Genomic DNA, 21,626 nt, shown 5'->3' on the forward strand with positions numbered 1-21,626 from the left:
CGAGAGCCGGTGGCAATGCGACGTTGATTGGTGATTTTATGGGGGACAAGAAGTTTAATGTTGTTGCCATTGGCTCTTAGCTTTTCCACTGCCAATGCATCAGAGCTTATAATCCGTTGTTTTTGGATGTGGAGAATTGCCGATGTGATAATGACATTTGCATTGGGTGCTGCAGGAAGAGTTTTTCTCAAAATGAAATTCGATGGGGCCAGTTGCAACTTTATGTCAATCTTGACATTGGGGGGTAACCATTGGGATATATTGAATATCTTATGATTCAATTTTTCAACCAGATGATATTCCTGGGTCACTGCAGTAGTCAACTCACCGTCGGTATCAACACCTGATCGATATTCATAGCCCAATGATGGTCCTCTCAACTCCTTATAAGCCTTTGGTGTCATCATCATAAATTGTATGTAGCTTAAATAGTTGGATAAGTTATTGCTAGTGCTCACCAATGTTCCATTAATAAATACATTAATTTGTTTGAACAGGATGTGTAGAATACAGTTTTCGTAGGAGAGACCATCGGCAGTAGTTGTTGTATTATCTGACTTTTTCGTCACCGCAACATTTAAATCAATAAATGTTGATGACAAATCAATGAAATAGTCTTCATTGGAAAATATTTGAAAGTGTATATTTTCCGAGAGGGGTGGCTTGGGATGAAATTTTTCATAGTAGCCATACTTGACACTGACATCAACATTTTCAGCATTGAACAGATTCAATGAGGAACTAATTGATAGGTGTGATTCCTTGTGGGGGAGATAAGTCATCTTAAGAGAAGAAATCCTTCTTTGATCTAACAATCTTTTTCTTTTTCTTCTTCTTCTGCTTATTGGCCTTCGTTGTTTTATTCCTCAAAGTCCTTGTTGATGTCCTTTGCTTCCCGCCTGGGTAGAGAATGATGAGTGGATGACGCGCGCGCATCCTTTTTAATCCCTTCCCATTTTGCTGAGATTTTAATTGCTCACCAACGGCTCTTGCTGAAGATCTAATATTTTCCTTAACACTCTCGTTGAAATTCTTACCCGACCCCCAGTCCTGTAGCATTGAGGCGGCAGAATTTGATGCAGCAGGTACAAGATATTTTCTGGCAAGGGGTAGTGCAGAACGAAATAGCCTAGCAAACCAACTACCAAGACCATAGCCAGACATTTTAGTACGCCCCTTGTAGTTGTCCAATCCATTGCCTATCTGACGAGGACTCAAAGCACCAACATAACACACAATATCGGGATAGACAAATAGAAGTCTTCTATTGTTGAATTTAGGTGGTGCTGGTGATACCAACAATGGGTCGAAAATGACATATAATCACTGCTTAACCTCTTTTTTATGCTTGAGGATCACCCAATTCACTTATTAGTGTTTACTGACAGAGTTCCAAATACGAAGTGTTTACAGGACCATACTGAAGATGCTTTATATTATAGTGATGAACAAGCTTGTGAGTTTTTTTTAATTCAAGAACACGTAAGAGGGGGAGATTTGAATTACCAACTCTTGACGTTTCCACAAAAGATGCATAGAGAAATATTCAAGAGTCCGAGGCAAGACCAGGTAGATGGTCAGCAAAAATAACTTGATCCATCCTGTTAACGGTACCGGCGTTTTTCCCATTGATCATATTCTGTTTAAAGCCAAGAACAACTTTCAGATTATCATTGAGAATAATTATTTCAGTGTCAACATGTGAGGTAATTCAAATCCATTGAATAATTAAAATGTTCCAATGTTCCATTGAATAATTAAAATGGAATGTACCATTCCTACAATATGAGATTTTTCTATTAATTGTACGACACAAATCTGTTATATTATCATATTCAATATATTTCAATTTGACATGTAGATATTCATTAGATTTAATTGCTTCAGCCCATTCTTACTCGACAAAGAGTGACCAATCGAATGGTGTAACTTTTATGTCATACACACAATCCTTTCTCAGGACGTCATAGGTATTTTTGAGAATACAGTCGACAAGAGCCGCTTCATACGCACCGTCAAATTTGATGGCGGGGGAGAGTTTCGTCCAAAAAATCACTTTTATTCAAGTCATTGTAGAGAGGATCGGAAACGTTGGACATAAATGTTACATAGAAATCATTGGGCATTGTCAATATCTTCAACACTCATCCAAGAATCAAAATCAGAATTGTACCTTAGCCACCGAACAAGTAACTGTTTCCTACCTCTGTGAGTACGAGTCTTTAATATCTTTTCAATTTGATAGATTTCACTATTATTTTTAACTTTTTGTAGTTCATAGTCATAAAAGCCGCCGAGAATTTTTTTATCTTTTGTAGCACGTAGCAAATAAGCTAAGGGTATGGGTTTTATGATGTTCGCAACGTAAAAATGCTTAGTGTACACTAGGTAATTACTCTTTTCAATTGACCTTGTTGTTTAATTAATTCGAACTACAACTCAAATATGAAATTTTTTCTTCTTGACACTCGTTTCATCAGAATATTGTTTAAGAAAGGTATCAATTGCATCATGATCAGAATGATGAACTTCGGTTGGGAATGAGTTGAACAATGATCGTCGAGGTCGTTGATTATAAATCAACATGATTTTATCTAAATCATGAATAAAAGCAGATGTATTTTTTAATGTGCAATATCTCGAAATTAAAAGTCGAATAGTTCTTATCAATCGTTCGGCCAACGCAGCCGTTATAGGACTATGGCTATGATAGAGCAGTGTATTATATTTCGCTAGTACTTTTGCAACATGGGGATTAACAAATTCACTACCACGATCCGTTTGAATTTTTTATACGAATCTTGTTCGAGAATACTTTCAACGGCCTGAGAAACTTCAACACCTCTCTTTGTCCACAATGGAATTGCATATGTATAGCGACTAAAAACACTGATTACAAGTAGAATGTACTTGTATGGTGTATTGTGACATATTTGAACCACATCTAGAGTTAAGAGATCTGCTTGCATTATATACAGTGGGAAAAAGGATTCAGTTTTTCAATAATGATTAGCACGAAGCCTGTGATTTCTATGCAGAGTGTAATTTGTTTTATTTTGTAGATAGTCTTGTACACCTTTAGCGTTAACACCAGTGGTTTTGGAAAGAGTGGTGTGGGAACTTAAACTTCCCGCTTCACCAAAATATTTTCATAAACACGTTTCAGAACTTCAACCATTTTGAACGTAAACGTGTAGTGTAACGTCCGCTACCCTTTTGTATACTAGTGGTTGTGGTGACGTTGACTTGATACGTCTTCGCTTTTGTCTAGCTATCAGCGGTGTGCTCCTCCTCCTCTTCACCATTGTCAAGTTTCCACTAGGTGTGCTAGTATTTTCCAAAATTGATTGAAAATCTTCTTATTCTTCTTCTTCATATTTTAATGGTGTTGACGATGGTGCATGTTCATTTAATTTTTTATTAGAATTCGCCTATTGCTAATAAGGCTTTTTGGGAAGTTTAATGTATTTAGAAAGTTATATAGATGAGCGTCAAATGATAATAGTCTTTTACGATTTGTAACCATATCGTAGATTAACTCAAGTAAATTGTAGCTCTGCCCCTGAATTATAATTCATTTCACACTCTTATCAACCTGAATATGATCTTTACCGCTTTCCATGAGATATGTTATGAGTTGTGTACTTTGTTCAAGATAAGAGTGCGGCATTAGATTTCCAATGCTCGACACAATTGAATCCAATTCCTCCTTCTTTAATCGTGTTCCAGCAGCAGCAGCAGAATCCTGAGATGATTCTTTTTTGATCAATACCACTGGCCTTCACACGATAGAGCTTATGTTTGTCCACTCGGCAAAGTGCATCTTGAAGTAAAAGCAGTTTTTTATCATCCTCAATATTCTCGTTGTCAATAAATTTACTCAGATTGTTCTCAAACTGCTCCAAGGGTAAGAGAGCGAGTTCTATTGGAGTCAATTTATAGGGTTTTCCATTCTCTAGAGAAAACTGTTTACAAGTCCTGCAATTATCGGTAGTAAAAGGGTGGAAAAGCTACCGCCCGCCTGAAAAAGACGTTTCGTTTTAAAATTCTTTCCTTTGTTTTTAGAGGTCAATGTACGTACAATGGAACGATGTTGCTTTGCCTGTTGCTTAACTACTTCTGGCAGTTGAATATTGCCCTCGGTCAAATTTAAACAAAGTTCGGATATTAGATTAATGAAATCATTTTCAACACCATGTTTCAGGGACGTACGCAGGGGGGGCCTCCGGGCCCGGCCCCTCCCCCCAAAATCTCGCGATTTTTTTCCCCATAATTTTCTGATTTTCTTAACAGAATAATGGGTTTGAAGGATTTGGGCCCTCTCGAAACAAATTCCTGTGTACGTGCCTGCCATGCTTGAGTATGGCTTTCCTAAGCGGGGGTTTTGAAGTGCTTAGAACTAAAATAAATGTCTATTTTCATGTAGTTTCTTCACTGTCATGATATCAACTAATAGGTCTTTTTACTGTTCACGGGGAGATATACTGTAATTTCATTGTCAAAAATATCTGTGACTACACGCAAATCCTCGGATGTATTTTGATTAAGATCCAATAGGATATAGCCGTAGGGTTTATTAGTTGCCTGATTGTATGCTGAGAGCAGAAATTTAGGGGCGCCGGGGTATATTTGTTTATTGAGAGTTATTAGCGAGCTAGAGCCACGAACAACTCTGTAGATGATATAGTAGGTGCAGTTCAATGCAAGTGTTCGCATACATTTGCTCTGATGAAAGAGGTTGTGTAGAACCAGAGAAATGGAAATCTGTTCATGATGAGAGCCAACAGTGAACAATTGCAGCATTTCCTAGGACGATTGTTGAATAGATTCAGCTAAATCGTCAATAATCAGCCAAGAGTTTGGTTCAATAATGTTGAACACATCAAGTCCCTGTATGAATTGTATCTTCACCAATCCCGCTATGCCAATTGCTTTTATTTTATCGTATGACTCCTGCCAAATACTGTAACGATAGTATATTTTTTTCGGCTTTTCCACAAACATTTAATCACAATTTTTAATTGTTTTAGTTAAGAGTGTCGTTTTGCCTGACATTGATGGACCACACAGAAACCATCTGAATGGTGCTTTAAATTGATACATTTTCCCTTCAATATTTCACCTACAACTAACTGTAGACTACAGTTGTCTAATGACTAAATAGTTTTCCCTACTATTCCATTCAAGAATAATGAGAAGAAGAAGAACAATAAAGAATCATATTTCTTGTATTATTAACATAAAAAACAGCACTTTACAAATAATACATTACAGAAAAATACACTTAAGATTTTTTTAAATTTATTTATAATAAAAAACATTTATTTTAAAAATGCACTAGAAAAAGCACTTTAATAAATATACTTTATTTAAAAAAAAAATACAACATTTAATAAAAAAAATACACTTAGAATAATATCACTTTTACATCATTTTTTTTTAATTTGAATGCAACATGTATATTTACTAAAAAAAAAATCTGCTCTAAGTAAAAAAAAAGATACCTTTGGTAGTGGCGGCGCCCCCCACTGGCGGCCGGCCGTGTGCCCTCCCCCTGGGCCGTGAGACCCCCCCCCTCCAAGGCTGCGAGGCCCCCCAAGGTTTTGAGAAATTTATTGGACTTTACTCAAACCGAGACTTTCCCTAAGAATAACACATTGGGCTCGGTCTGAAGTTAAATAGTGCCTCAGGGGGAGGGTAGTCACACCGTCTTGACAAATATAGACCTTGTCGGAAATAGTACTCATGGCAATTTTTTCTATATTTACAGTGAAGTTCCTGTAGTTCAGCGAACGAATTGCCAACAATTTTGCTCGTAGAATTGTATTTTCAACAATACAATTCCTATAGACGTCCATGTCGAAATTCTTATCCACATAGCGGGTGGGTACTCCTTTGCAACGTTTTTTGATTTCCTCGTCTTGTGTTTGTATAAAGTACACCTTCGGACTTACAAACATACCACGGGAAATCATGTCGCTTCCCGTTTCTGTTTTATAAAATAAAAGCTGATTTGGCACCCGACGTTTCACTAGCTCTGGGTAAAGCCCACTCCAATTGGTGTAGTCGATCCGTGAGCTGATAATTTCACCGTGCACCAAATCATCACGTATATTTGGGGTTTTTACTTTTATCAGTAGAGAATCTGTGTCCCAGTAGCAGACCTCTACTTGCCCCTTCTCCGGCCACTGTACCCTAGCCACATTGTAGTAGAATTCCAACATGAGCTTTTTAGAGATCTCCAAGATCGCACTGCCTGCAGCAATATTTTTATTCAGGACAATGCTTCTTTTTTTCCTATTTAATAGTACCATGTCCGGGCCAATGATTGTAAAGGAAGTGTAATTTGGATCGGTGATAATTCGAGCACATTGTTCGGGGTCGGTCACGACGTCACAACGATTCCTATTGCGAACACTTTCACACATTTTACCAAAAGCCGAATTTAAAATGAGCTTATAGATTTCTTTTTCAATTCAATTCAATTTTATTTGAATAAAAACATAAACACAAACATCAATAACAATAAAGATCCTAGAAGATAACTTGTTAACTTTTTTTTGGGATTCTTTCGTACTTCCTGACTTTTTTTGACAAAGTTGTCTGCGAAAGTTTTTAAACGAGGTTTTTGGATAAACCGATCCGATATATAAAGCTTTGTGACACCGACATCATTGCTGCACATCCAGTTGAAGATCCTTCGTTGTCAAACAACATTTTTTTTCGGCAGGAGGTCGGCAATAAGTTTTTGTTTTTAGGGTGACTAATGCAATCCGTCCACTTTAACCAAACGTCTTTTGCGGGGACTCAAAGAGCCTCTTGTCACAAGTGTATTGATGCATGGAAAAACAAAATCCTTTGCCGAATTGTGAGGTTCAACTGGTATCTACTCATCAATTTTAAAAAACCATCCAACCGGCCCATTCTCCTCAACACAATCAATATTGGGGAAATTGGAGGCTTGAGGGTCATTGAGGCAGTTATAGTCATCGCAGGGTAGTGCATAATGGGACATGGCCGGGGTGTAGAGGGAATTTTTATAAAGAAACACTGACTCCGATTCTGTTCTCGTCTTTTCTCCTGTTGGATCTGTCTCCAAAACACGATCCCCGTTAAAAACATATCCAGCCCTCATTGACCTCTCTATAAACAGGTGCTGATCGAAGTTGGTGATCAGCCCGATTTTTCCCCCACGAATTCTTAGGATGAGGTCCATTACCAGATGATGATATAAAAAATAATACCTTAAGTCAAGATTAAATTCCTCATAGAATTTGTCCGTATTTTTATACATAATATCTAAAAAGTTAAAACATCACTCGACAAAGACAGCTTGCAGTAGTCAAGTCCTTTTTTGCACCCTCCCTCGGCCCACATTTTTTTAGCAAAACTGTATTCATCAGGGGTGCACCTGCGATCGTGTAGACTTTCGTAAAACGATTCGATCGAGGGAATAGTTTCCTCGGCGAATCTCGACATGGAACAGGAATAATCATAAGGATAGATGCCCTTGACCCTCAACAAACCATATAAATCATTTGGAAATTTTTGCTTGAGAAGGGGGAAAGCGTTACAGCCGTCATCGTTTTTTTGCACTTGAATTCATTTGCTCAATGGTTTGGGTAAAAAACTGTGGGAATCTAAAAGCGAATTTTATTCTTGTACTCAACGCCGTTTTCAAATTGTCTTCACTTAAATTCCAAAACAAGCATGTTTTTCGATGATTTAGGAATGATTTTGTAGGAAAAGCTGTCTATCACCCATGCATCATCCACTGTTCCATTTCTTTGAAGATGTGCCATTGCTGGTGGCATATACTTCAGATCGTAGTTAGAATTATGTATAAAAACTGGAAGAAAGAGTTGCTGTTTAATTTTTAAATTACATGAATTGTAAGCCCACCCCCGAAAGTTACTTTTCCCCTTTGAATTGGGGTCAATAAGATGATTGTGATCCTGGACAGCGTCTTTTGGGGCAAGAGCACCCCTACAAACCCAATAAATTGTCCCCTTTTCTAGTGCCCGTTGCTCTTTATCTGATAATGACATTGGGTAGTTGGTGTGATGCAATCGTGAAATTGCACCGTTCGCTGTTTTTATTAAACACACCAATAACTTCTCCATGCCACCCTCCTCATCCATAGTAAAAAAAAAGTCTTCCAATTGCATTTTATTATTGGAATCTCGTCGGGCATGCGCATAGGAACACACAACTAGTTTGTGTTCCTTGACTATATTTGGCCTTGATGGGTCCGATACCTCCAACAGTCTTGATTCTCAGCCTAAAGATACTTTATCAAACTTTAGCAGGGAATTTAGGAAGTTTTTAAATTGTAAAGTATCTTTGTCTTCTGCTGGCATTTCTACTCTTTGATTCCCATGAATTTTGCAATATCCTATGATATCTGTGAATTTCTGTTCAGGTGTAAATGAGGCAAGACACATGGGACAATAGTAAAGTTCCTCTTCTTCAGGTATTGGGATAAGAATCGAATAACTGCCATGGCGGGGAAAAAATGACCGTAGGAATTGACATCTTTAGGGGGTGCATAGACATCCCAAACATAATTTTTGACATTATCTACTAAATGTATCCTAATTAAACATAAAACCCCTTTTTAATTCGGTTTCTTTCCCCCATTTACAAATTCTTTGTCATACTGGAGAACAACCACTCCCAACCCAAGATTTTCATTTGCTTTTTCAAATATAGTTATTTCTTTTAAGGACACCGGATATTTTCCCTCTAAACAATCAAAATTTACATTAGGGAAATTTTCTCCACCGTTACGTGCAAGTCTGTTGAGATTTTTTTATTGTTGACTCATCTTTCAATGTTTTATGGGCTGCTGCTAAAAATGCTTATTTAAAGCATTGCAGCCCCGTGTCAAATCTGAAGCCCTGAACTCCTTTGGTAGCCGACAAATCTGGGTGGCATTTTATTTTGTTACCCCGCCCTCCCCTTAAAATAATTTTTTTTTAATCTACTGAGATTCAGATCCATATTTTCAATGTGCAAAATGGTGGACCCACTCCCCCTCTCGTTGAACGTGTCCAAAGTTAATTTTAATTTGTTGACCCTATTGAAAAAGTTACCCTTAAATTCATTTAGATCAGGGAAAAACGTTTTGTTACCCATTGAAAATTGAAAATAAAAAATGTCCCCTGATGTCCCCTTTTGTAAATAAACTTTTTGATTGACTGATGCCTTAATCCCCCACTGACCCCCCCCCCCCATTCTGAATCTGAATCCCAATAAGTGCTCGAATTCGGTCGATGTTTGTATGAAGAACATTTACAGGGTCTGTTAAAATGACACTCCCATCAACCAAGTTTTCCTCGGGGGCATTAAAATCTACCCTATGTGTTTGCAAGTGACCTAGAGCAGATTCCAGCAAATAAAATTCACGTAGTTCCGGGGACACGACGTTATTTTCATGTCCTGCACCTATTTGCACAGGACCCAATTCACTAACAATAAAGTCATCGTCAAAAATGTCCCCAGAAACAATAGATCCAACAATTTCCATAAGGCTATCCATTTCTTCCGTTGTAAGCTGGAAATCCGGGGGAATAGTAAACGACGTACCTTCACTAACATCATCCGGCGACAGTGGACAATTACCCATGATATTCTGAAGTCCTGGGCCAGGGAAGGCAGTTGTTTTTGTAGCTTCCACCTGAAACTAAAATGAATGGATTGAGTTTTTTTCTTTGAGGAAACTTTTATTTAAATTATAACACACTATTTATTTTTTTTTCTTAGTTGGATTTATCGAACAATTTTTTTTCTTAATTGGATTCGTATTTATCGAACAAATGCATAATAAATTACAAATTTTTGCTTATAGCATTGTTTATAAAACAAGTGCCTAATAAATTACAAATTTTGTTAATAGTAGACACACTCACATACTTCGTTATAGTACCACTAGCGTGTTTACCGGGTACTAAATAAGTACCAAAAGTCATGTAGCAAAGTTATGGTTTTCTTCACCACCCCCCTTTTCTACAACATCCCTTTATAAAGTTAGAAGACTACCAATTTTTCACCGAACCCTCAAAACTTAATCCCCCCTCCTAGCATTATATTGAGTAAATACTCGCCCCCACCCCCTCCCTCACCAACACTATTTATTTTTTTCTTAGTCGGATTTGTATTCATATTATTTATCAAAGAGATGTTTTTTTTTCTCAATTGTATTCGTATTATTATTTATCAAACAAGTGCATAATAAATTACAAATTTTGTTAATAGCACGCACACACACACACACGCGCGCGCACACGCTCACACACGCACACGCACACACGCACACGTTCACACACACACACACACACACGTTCACACACACATCGCAATGTTTGACTAATAGCAATAAAATACAGTAAAAAAAAATCAACTCAATAATTGTCTTAATACCTCATTAAAAAATACTGACTTTTTTTCCTACAAATCTAGCCATCCATAAAAAATAGCGATCAGACTAGAAGCAGATTTCTTTTCCTACAAATCTACGCGTTTACAAATGTACTATTTGTAATAGCAATAAAGTAAAGTACATTATAAAAATATTTGTCAAGGAACTGTGATTAGTTCAGAAAGAAGCAATAGCCTTATTTCTCCTGAAACATTTTAAGCCAGATGTCTACCGGGGTAGTAAATAAGTAGCATTTTTACGCCTCCCTCAAAACTTAATTTCCCCCTCCTAGCATTATTTTAACTAAAAACTTGCTCCCTCACTTCATATAAAGTAGCCAAAATAGAACTTAGTTATTTTATTTTATTTTTTAATTACATTAAAAAAAATTAACACCTAAAAAGCCCCGCGATAAATATTCTATAGTTTGGTGTGGCATAGACAATGCAATGTTTTGACTACTAACAAAAGAGCGGTTTCTTTGACAAGCAAAAAAAAATTACACTATATTTAGGTATCTCTGAAGGGGGGGAGCAGAATAATTTAAAACAATGGTTGGGGTTGGAGATTAATATTATAGCGAAAATAACATTTTGATATCTCTGACACACACACTTTTACAGTGTTGAAAAATGGTGAAAAGAAAAGACTAAAAAAAAGTTGGAAAGAAATAGATAGATATTTCTATAACCAGGTAGAAAGTAGAGGTAAAAATGCTTACATTTCCAAATTCTGACTGCATTTGTGTGCCTGAAGGCCCTGGCAAAGCATGAAGAGGGGCAACCTCACGATCTTGAGTTGACGGGGCTGAAGCATTATGAGAAGCCTCCCATTCTCTTTTCAGTTTTCTGCCAGGTTGCATAGAGGTTTGCGTAGGTAGTGCAGAGCAGGCACTGGCGTGAGAGGCTCCGGGCATTAAAAGTTGAGTGGTCAATGGCTGGTCCGAAGCATGTGTAAAAGAACCGGCATATCTGATGATGGAGGTCCTTGCAGCTTGTATTGATTTGGCATCGGTCTATCTTGCTCTATTTTCAGGGGGAGAGTATTCATTATAATCCTCCTTAAAAGAGAAGAAAATTTCATCAAATGATTATAATATTAGAGAAGAAAGGAAATTTGTGAAAGATTTTTATAACACCTTTTTTGTCATCTATAAAATCCATGAATTCGAAGATAAGAACATTTAAAGTGCCCCATCCCTTCCTTTTTATGAAGGTAAAACTTTGAAGATTTAACTTAAACATTATTTGCTTTCATTAAAGACATTTGAAAATAGAACACCCCTCTCATTAGGTATAATTTTTCCATAATTTTCTTAAAAAAAACTAGAGTTTACAGTCAAAAACCCTTATTACTTCTGATTTTACGGAAATAGTTTATTTTTCGATCCAAAATATAATTCACCCTTTTTTCAAACCGTCTAGAATTACGCAAAGCATGTAGCCTTAATCATAATACTATTATCATATACAAAATCCAATGAATTCGAAAATAAGTGCATTTAAAATGCCCCATCCCTTGCTTTCCAGGAAGGTAAAACTTTGAAGATTTAACTGAAACATTGAAAATAGATAATTTTGAAAATAGAACACTCCTCTCATTAGGTGTAATTTTTCCATAATTTTCTTTTAAAAAAAACTAGAGTTTACAGTCAAAAACCCTTATTAGTTCAGATTTTACGTAAATAGTTTCTTTCTCGATCCAAAAATGAACTCTTTTCTAACAAAAGTTTCACAATTGAACCAGTGAAATTTATTTTCTAAAATTTTTTTACAAAAAACTAGAGTTTATGGTGAAAAACATTTTTTAGTTCAGTTTTTACGGAAACAGTTTTTTTTCGATCCAAAGCTGGACTTTTTTGTAACCAAAGATTCACATTTGAGCCAGTATTTTCCATAATTTTCTTACAAAAAATTAGAGTTTACAGTCAAAAACCTCATTAGTTCAGATTTTACGGAAATAGTTTATTTTTCGATCCAAAACGTAATTCACCCCTTTTTAAACCGTCTAGAATTACGCAAAGCATGTGGCCTTAATCATTTCCGTTCCTTTGTTCTCATAGTTTAGATAGTGCGCGTGTGAAGTTTGGTTTATGAAAATCACCCTTTTGTAAGAAGATTAAACACATGGTTTTATCTAGACTGCAAAGAGGGCAGATTTTAAATGCATGATGGGAAAATGACATTTTTGAGCGAAAGAATTATTTCTAATGAATGAATTAAACTCGTACACAGAGGGGGGGAGGGAAAATGGGGTTTACATAATGGAAAAAAGAGTGTATTTTACGCTTTCTATCGAGTATAAACATCATATAGTGGAGTTTGTATCGTGTGGGGGGGTATACCCTGAATTTAAATTTACTGGAGGGGCGACTATGTAAAATGATTTTATTTGTTAATAAACTACGAAAATTTACTAAACTGAACTCACATTATAAATCGCTGTAGCCAAAGCTTCCAAGTCAATAATATCAGATGCTTTGTCCATGGTGTCTTGGAACTTTGTGAAAATTTAATCATAACGCATGTCCGTTATATACAACGTCTCAAAGGCGAATGCAAATCACTCTTTTATTCCTCTCCAATTACCACTAAAGTTATCATATATAGAATAGCCTCAGAACTTTCTCTGATTAATTCTACAAAATGGATGTTGCCTCAAAAACCAGTCTGCTTGTACTATATACTCTTATTCACGGTTTCCAAACGTGTTAGATCACTATATAGGTAAAGGTTTGCTCGTTTTTTACAATGTACACGTCAAACTGCACTGCCTCAGGCGTAGTTTTCAAACCTTATACACTATCATGATGAACGAAGTTGCTAAAGACGTGTTTTTTTATCACTTTGTTTTGGAAGATATGAAGGAAGTATTGATATGACGGAGTACTCACTATCTTTGAAAAAGGTTTAGAGCATCAAGAAAATTGCATGGGAATTCCTATACGTCTTGTAGATGTGGAAGGCCATGTGAGAGGATACTCACTCTCTTTGAAAAGGTGTAGAGCATTAAGCATATAGTATGGTCCTAGGGCATTAAGCAAATAGCATAGGAAGGAACATAGTGCCATAGAATAGCATGGGAAGGAACAGAGTGCTATAGAATAGCATGGGAAGGAACATAGTCCTATAGAATAGCATGGGAAGGAACATAGTCCTATAGAATAGCATTGGAAGGAACATAGTCCTATAGAAGAGCCTGGGAGGGAACACAGTCCTATAAAATAGCATGGGAAGGAACATAGTCCTATAGAAAAGGATGGGAAGGAACATTTTCCCATAGAAGTATAACTTAGACCTCTACTAATGTTCTATAAGATCCGTCTCTGCTTTGAATTAAAAAAATAATTAACTTTTTGGCATCCCTGCTTTCAATAAAAAATTCAAGATATTATCATTTAAATATAATACTTCCCTACCCCCCCCCTCTGGATACCACCTTGATAGGATACCGTCTCTGCTTTAAAATAAAAAAATAATTGACTTTTTGGGATCCCTGCTTTAAAAAATAAATAAATCTGAAATATTATCATTGAAATATAATGCTTCCCTAATCCCCCCCCCTCCGGATACCACCTTGATATGATATCGTCTCAGCTTTACATTAAAGAAATAGTTTACTTAATAATTAACTAGGTCACTATATGGTTCAACCACACGCGAAATAACGTTAAACAGCTTGGTGTTCCTTGAAGAAAAAAAAAATCGAGGGTATGAGTAAAGGAGTACAATGGCAACAACAAAAATGTCAAAATTATTCAGATATACCTCAAATTATTGGCAAACTGAGTCATTGATTCGCCGTGGCATTCAATAACATCCAAATAATCTAATTAAAAGGGAGCACACACAAAAGCTAAATTAGGCCAGTAGCCTATGAGAAATTGCAGAATACCCAAGACAATGAACAAGTTTGACCGGGGGTCCTGGGACTATCAAAATATTTCAATGGTTTCCCAGGGAATTTGATTCATTTTCTTCTGTCTCCAATTTAAATGAAAAAAATAATTATCTTTTTGGCATCCCGGCTTTCAATTTAAAAAAAAATCAGGTATTATCATTTAAAAATGGTAGCCCCCTATCCCCCCCCCCCTTATAGGCAATAATTTACAATTTTTTATGAATCATATTTTTGGGGTTACTTCCGTTTCAATCTTCAGTTCCCCAACCTTGTACATAGCTTAGTCTATAGCTAATTTTGTCTCAATAGAAGGGTTTTTTTTTTGGGGGGGGGGTAGAAAGTTTTCAGAAAGAAGATTATATTTTCTTTAATCTATCAGGTGTTTAAGAGTTGTGTATTAAATATTAAGAAATTGTTTTTCTAAAAACAACAAAAGAAAACAAAATTCTGCAAAATTATGATTCAGCTGTAGAAACAATCTGTCGACTATCAATTTCAAAATCCAACTGAAGCTGTATAATAGTGAATGCGTTCTATTCAACTTAAAAATAAAATTCTTTGACTACAAATGATGTAAAAAATAGCAATTGGGAAACTACATTCGAAATGATTTAATCTCATTTCATAAAGATGATATTTTTTGTCAACATATGAAGAACTGTGTATATTGCAATTGCATCTGTCTGGTTTTTATGCAAAGTAACAAAAGAGACGAAAATTAACGAACAAGAGAGTAGTTAAGAATTATGGTATTCAAAGTAATATTTGGCAGGGAAAGTCACCGGTGATAAATCGCAAGGGCCGGCACCGTGATTCAGTGATTTTCGGGAACCAATTTTTTTTTTCTGGGTGACGCATAGATTTTCGGGGAAATACCCGAAAATTCGGGGATAGTGCAAGCCCTGCTGGATATCTAATCAGGAAAATCAAAATACTAAACCACGCGAGAAAGAAAAGTGACCACGCGAGGAGGTAAAGAATTGCTGCAAAATTAATTCAAAGTCAGTTGAACGCCGCCGCCTCTGCCGGTGGTGGCGCGCCGGTGGCGTAGCGACAATTTGGCGGCGGTCAACAGGGTCTCTCGTTGGCGGCGTTCGATTGATCCGCCTGCGTACCATTATACTATATATTCTATATACTATATACTATATATACTATATATTCTTCATTATACTATATATATCCTATATATTCATTACTTTTATGGAGTTCTTTTTTTATAGATTGGATTAAAGATGTATGAAAATAATGGTGATGTGCCAATGAAAGACGATGCTGTACAAACCAACGAGAAGGAAAATATATCTGATTTAAGTGATGAACACGACACTAATAAAACAGAAAGTAGCCACGAATCTTTGGATGAACAAAACCGAAGAACAAAGGAAAGAGAGCTAGTGTCCCTTGAGAAACAACTGGCAGGAAATATTTATAGTTATGATTTACATTTATCCAGAGTCAAACTGCTTAAAGAACTTGGAGAGCTTGACAGGCTTCGCCTAGCTTATAAAGAAATGAGCAAATTGTTCCCTCTGTCTGAAGATCTATGGCTAGATTGGATTCAGGATGAATCTAAGATTGCCACATCTGAAGAGGAGAAAAAATATGTTTGTGAATTATTTGAAACTGCAATTAAGGACTACCTGTCAGTACCTATTTGGCTAGAGTATTGTCAATTTACAATAGGAGGTGGTGACATAGAAGAATCAAGAGCCGTTTTTGAGAGAGCAATACAAGCAGCTGGCTTACACGTTAGCAATGGTGCAATATTATGGGAAGCATTTCGTGAATATGAAATTTGTATACTTCAAACAATTATATCTGCTGGGGGTGAGGAGGATACTATTGTGAATCAAAAAGAAAGAGTTGAAAAGCTTTTCAAAAGACAGTTGTCATGTCCCTTGTTGAATAATGATTCTTCTTTTTCTGAATATGAGAGCTGGAAGTCAGAAAATAATGAACCTGTTGACCAAAGTGTGGTTGAGAGTTATCAAAAAGCAAATGAAGTTTTACAAAAGCTTACTCCTTTTGAAGAGGAGTTACTTGTTAAAGATGATAAAAGTGATGTATATAGAAATTATATTAAGTACGAAATTGAAAAGGATGAGCCAGCTAGAATTTTGTGTCTTTGTGAAAGAGCAGTAGCAGACTGTCCACTTGTTGGCAATTTATGGATGATATACATAAACTATGTAACTAAGAAGTTAAAGGACTTGGATTTATCCGTTGTTGTGCACAAAAAAAGTCTTAGAAACTGCCCATGGATTGGCGAATTATGGTCATCTTATATACTGCTGCTAGAAAAAATCGGGAAAGACAAACCAGAAGTATTAAAAGCTGTTGAAAAAGCACTGAGCATAGGGTTGTCGTCTGGTATTGATTATAAAAAAATTTGGTTTGCTTATATAGACTATATTAGAAGGCAAGCTAAATTAAATAATGAAAAAGATCTTGATGAGCTAAGAAATATTTTAGGTAGAGCAACTGAGAACGTCCTGAGCAACTTTGGTCTAGAGGGTGACCCCAGCTGCGATTTTTATATTTATTGGGCTAGACTAGAGTTTTCTGTTGGAAGCTTAGAAGAAGCACGAAAATTATGGAGTGAAGCCTTAGAATTGGGTTTATCCAAATCGGCTGTAATGTGGCTGAAGTACATCTCACTTGAGCAGAAATATGGTGATAGTAAACATGTTCGTAGGCTTTTTCAAAGGGCTCTTCAGGCTGATACAGACTGGCCTGAAGGTATAGTAAATGAATGGATAATGTATGAAAGAGAAAGAGGCAGTTTGGACCAGTATGAGCAATGCGTTGACAAGTGTGAAGCAAGGTTAAGTGAATTGAATGAACAACATTTGAAGAGTTTGGAGGAAGATAGAGAAAAAAATGAAACCAAGAAAAAGAAGGAAAAGAAATCAATAGAGCCAAAGAAGAAGAAGGAAGAAATAGGAGTAAAAAGGAAAGCATCCCCTACCCCGCCAACTGAGACACCATCTGCTAAGCGGGAAAGGCCAAAGGAAGACGTGGTTTCTGAAGATTTTGGAATTCTAGGAGATGGCTCACCTGAGCCAGATAAAACTGTATTTTTGAGCAATCTAGATTTTAATACAAATGAAGAGACTATTAAAAACGTTATGTCTAAATCAGGGAATGTTCTTAGTGTGCGGCTTGTTCGAAACTTCAATAAAAAATCTAAAGGTTTTGCATATGTTGTCTTCAGCAAGCACGATGAGGTAGAAGAGGCACTAAAACGTGACCGTGAACTTGTAGATGGAAGGCCTATGTTTGTTTCAAGATACGAGGCAGATCCCTCATTTAAAACACCTGTTTTTCATTTCTCACAACGCTTAGAGAAAAACAAAGTATTTGTGAAAGGATTACCCAAGTCCAAAACAAAAGACGATTTAATCAAACTGTTTGAACCATTTGGCTCTATAAAAGATGTAAGGATTGTTACATTTAGAAGTGGTCAGCCAAAGGGAATAGCTTATATTGAGTATGAAGACCCTGCTGCTGCATCTCAAGCTGTAGTCAAGCTGGATGGAATTGAGTTGGATGGATTGAAAATTAGCGTGGCTATTAGCAATCCCCCACAAAGAAAAGAAGAAGTAAGATCCATTGAAAGAGCTGCTCCTGCTCTTGGAGGAGGTGTCAGGTAAGTTTACTCACTGGTACATAAATGTTATACTTTCTTTTTTCTTCTTTTTTCGAAAATTTATTTGTGTAATAATGAGACTGTCAACGACAAACCTGGAATTTAGTTGATAATCTAGTCTCAGATACAATGGTATTGTTTGTTCATGAAATGGTAGCCACTAGGGACTGTTTGGGGGTGGCAATAAAAATGCTGGAGATTTACCGCTGCTTGGAATGATGCTAGTCATATGATGGAATTGGATTTTTGTTAGATACTACTCTATGGAAGTACCTGTGACTAGCTCCTATATGGAAGATCTAGAGAGATATCTAATGACTGTAAAAAGGAAAGAGAATTGCAAACTGTTCTAATATTCACTTATACTTAGAAGAAACTTGGCGAGAAAATAATGAGTACTCAGTTAATATATTCAAAGTTATCTAATCTCCATGTTTTTTATTTTAAATTCTATTTTCAATTCTGCTGTTTATTATTTGCTTTTGCCAATTCCAACAAATCTCAAATTAGCTAAAACATTCTAATCAATATAGATCAAAACTTTCCAATTAAACGTTTCAAAGAGTAGGCATTTATCAACAGTTCTAAGAAAGTTGGGAAAAGTTGTTCAGAGTTAAAATAAGACTGAGCTTAAATATCTTTTATATTAGGTTAAATAAGAAGGCTATGTTGCTATCACCAGACAAGACATTGCGCCATTGGAATATCCATAGCCGAAAACTCCGTATAGAACTACAGTCCCCCGTTTTTAATAAGAAGGATAATCGCTCTTTCCCATGGGAAGCAGTGACATGTCTCCTTTTATTCTTCTTTTGTTGTGTTATAAGCAAAGTAGAAACGGTATATATAAAATAAGGGGCATGTATTGTCTATATTTTATCGCTTTTCCTTTATTCTAGGGTAACTGGACCTCGGGGAAAGGGTAAAAGTCAAATTGCTTTAGTTCCAGCATCAGTGCAGAGGAAAGCAAATGCACCTGCCCCAACTGCGCAATCAAGTGAAGCAAAACCACTTGCAAAGTCGAATGAAGATTTTCGTAAAATGTTACTTGGCTCCAAGTAATATTGATTTGAATTGTATTTGTAATTATGTAATCGTTGAAAATTTAATAAATTATAGTTCTGTATGGCTTTTAATTTTCTTTTTCTTTTTTAGCCATGGAGTGTATAATTTATTTTTCCATCTTCCAAGACCGAGCTATTCTTTTTAGATATTTGGAAATTATTATTTCCTAGCTTTGGTTTGCGCCTCCAGCACTATTTTCTCCTTCAATGAGATTACTAAGGTGCAAAATCGTAAATTCAATGTGCTTAAAGCCCTTGTTAATTGGTCTAATAACTCATAACGAAATTACACCTTAGAGGCTGATACACAAATTTTGAAGAGGATATTCCACCTTGTCTGAATTCATGTATAAAAAGATTAGAATGGTCCATGCGCTCACTTCCTTACTAGTGTCCTTATTAGTAGATAAAAGACCCTTAGAAAAGACCAAGTCTTTCTATCCTTCCAAACTGTCTCGACCAGTCCTTTTGCAAAAGTGTGTTGTAGTAGCCTGTGTATGATAGTAAAAAGCCCATGAAAGTAGGTAAATTGTAACTCGTAGATTACTCCAGAGAATTGAGATTAAACAGCACAACGACATATTTGATTTGTTCCAACTATTAAAGACGAGCTCCCTTGCTTAAAAAAAATATTTCTGATTTTGGATGCCATTTTTTTTTAACTTAGGAAATATCATGCTTGCCATCCTCTTAAATAGCATCCTTGTTTCTTTTGTCTCGAAGTGTTATGAGATAAAAGACATATTGAATATGTCAATCAAGTTGGATCCCTTTCGCATCATATACGTTGGATTTTTATATACATAAAAAGGTTTTTATAACAGTTGATTAAAGTAAATCATTATTAGTCGCAAAAAACCGTTAGGGTCTAAAAGAAAAATAGCGGTCTATAACAAAAACACACTGGTCGTCAGAATTCTAGCCGTTGAAATGCAATCAGCATGTCAAGCAAGAAAGAATTGCATTTAAAGTCATAGCTAGTCTCCTCCCCCAATCAGCTGAATCCTGGATTGACCATCACAAAGGGTTTTCTCCAATGGTAAGGGAAAGTCGCCCCCTAAAAAACAATACAGAAACTTCAAAATTGTTTCTGCTGTGTACTGAATACGTGTCAAATTAGAATTTCTACAATCTTTTGATGCTTCTTTGCCGTTAATGGATGAAAGCCATTCGTCTAGAACTGAAATGAAAGTAACTTGACTACCTTAAAATGGATCAGATGAACAAAAATGAAAAGCTTCATACCCAAGCTATAAGGGGTACAATTTGCACTTAAGACGAAATTGTCTGAGAGTGTAAACCCTAAAAGAAACAGAATTGATAAGTTATTATCAACTTATTTCAGCTCAATGTCTTTTTCCTTTAGATTTGCCTTTTTTCACGTTTTGTTATTACTCTATCTTTTCGTGCGTGCCTTAACACCGGAACTTACTTGCCTTAGGAACGATTATTTCGATAGACCCAACTCAAAACATAAATCCTGAACAAATATTTTGTGCTGCTTTAAAAATCCTCAATTATAATCGCTTACAAATCTTCGAGCTTAAATCTGATTTTGATACCACCAACTTGGCAATAAAATCCATAACAAAGGACGGTAATAATAGTTCGGCCTTGTAATTGGGTGTAAATAAAAACGAAAATATTGGCATATTTTTCATTAACTCTTGCAGTTTTACAATTACAGTTTTGACTCTATTAAGGTTTAATCGTGATTGATTCTGTTTTTTTTTTTTTTTTTTGCTGGAAATTGAGCGTCAAATTTTCACACATTTTAGCCATCTTTGTTGTCCAGTTGACTAAAAGTCTGTAAATAAGCTAGAATATTCATTCAAATTATCAAAAGGAAAAAAAGCTACGAAAATGTACAGAAAACGATTTAATATCCGATTAAACTTGTGTACCGTTTCACAAAGTGAATTTAAATAAAAAAAAACATCAGTTGAAAAAAAAGTTTTTTTTTCAACTGAACATAAGGAGTGACTTTAAAACTTACAATGAACTGAATTGGTTCCATATATGAGTGGGACTGTCCCCTCCTCATTTCCTCGCTCATTAAGCGGAAATTTTTAGTGCTTAAAAAAAAGCTTCTTTTTTCAATTCAATGGCCTTGTATTTTCAAAAAATGTTTTTTAAATAAATTGAACAAAAAGTCAAATTTCTTTGAATAATTCCTTAATAATATTAATAAGTTCTGGTTGAACTTCCTTGAAGTAATGATGCTAGGGCTGTTTTGAAAATATTTTAGTTTTAAAGATTGAATTTTAATGTGAGGTCTTTTAGCCTTTATTCGTTTTTTCTTCATTTGCTTTGCTGAGGACGGCCCTTGGATATAGGGTCGAAATATTCATTTAAAGTTGCATTCCACTGTCTTAGATAAAAAAAAATTTCCCTATTGTTCTACTTTTGTTTATGATGGAAAGGGAGCGTGGTCTTCGTCGCTATTTAAATATATTGAAGTATCGTAGCCCATATCAACAGAAAAAGAGAAAAATTACCATTTAACATTGCTGAAAACAATGTTTCTCGTAGCATATACCACCCCCCCCCCCCAAGAAATTTCCTGGTAAGGCTCATGAGGGCCCGCCTC

At 35.9% G+C, this 21,626-nt stretch overlaps 1 protein-coding gene across 2 annotated transcripts in view; it reads left to right on the forward strand.

The window, feature by feature from the left end:
* Positions 1 to 19,102, forward strand: part of LOC148946058 (spliceosome associated factor 3, U4/U6 recycling protein-like) — a 52,726-nt gene extending 33,624 nt beyond the window's left edge. For both annotated transcript variants that reach the window (XM_089098011.1, XM_089098012.1), the window contains 2 exons: positions 15,544 to 17,972; positions 18,872 to 19,102. In XM_089098011.1, the coding sequence (XP_088954137.1) occupies positions 15,556 to 17,972; positions 18,872 to 19,034 (2,580 nt within the window). In that variant the 5' untranslated portion in view covers positions 15,544 to 15,555 and the 3' untranslated portion in view covers positions 19,035 to 19,102. The remainder of the gene's footprint in view (positions 1 to 15,543; positions 17,973 to 18,871) is intronic.
* The last annotated feature ends 2,524 nt before the right edge of the window (positions 19,103 to 21,626 follow it).

The sequence above is a fragment of the Artemia sp. Qi Xiang Cuo genome, chromosome 12, assembly GCF_049724085.1.
Source record: "Artemia sp. Qi Xiang Cuo chromosome 12, ASM4972408v1, whole genome shotgun sequence".
NCBI classification, from domain to species: domain Eukaryota; kingdom Metazoa; phylum Arthropoda; class Branchiopoda; order Anostraca; family Artemiidae; genus Artemia; species Artemia sp. Qi Xiang Cuo.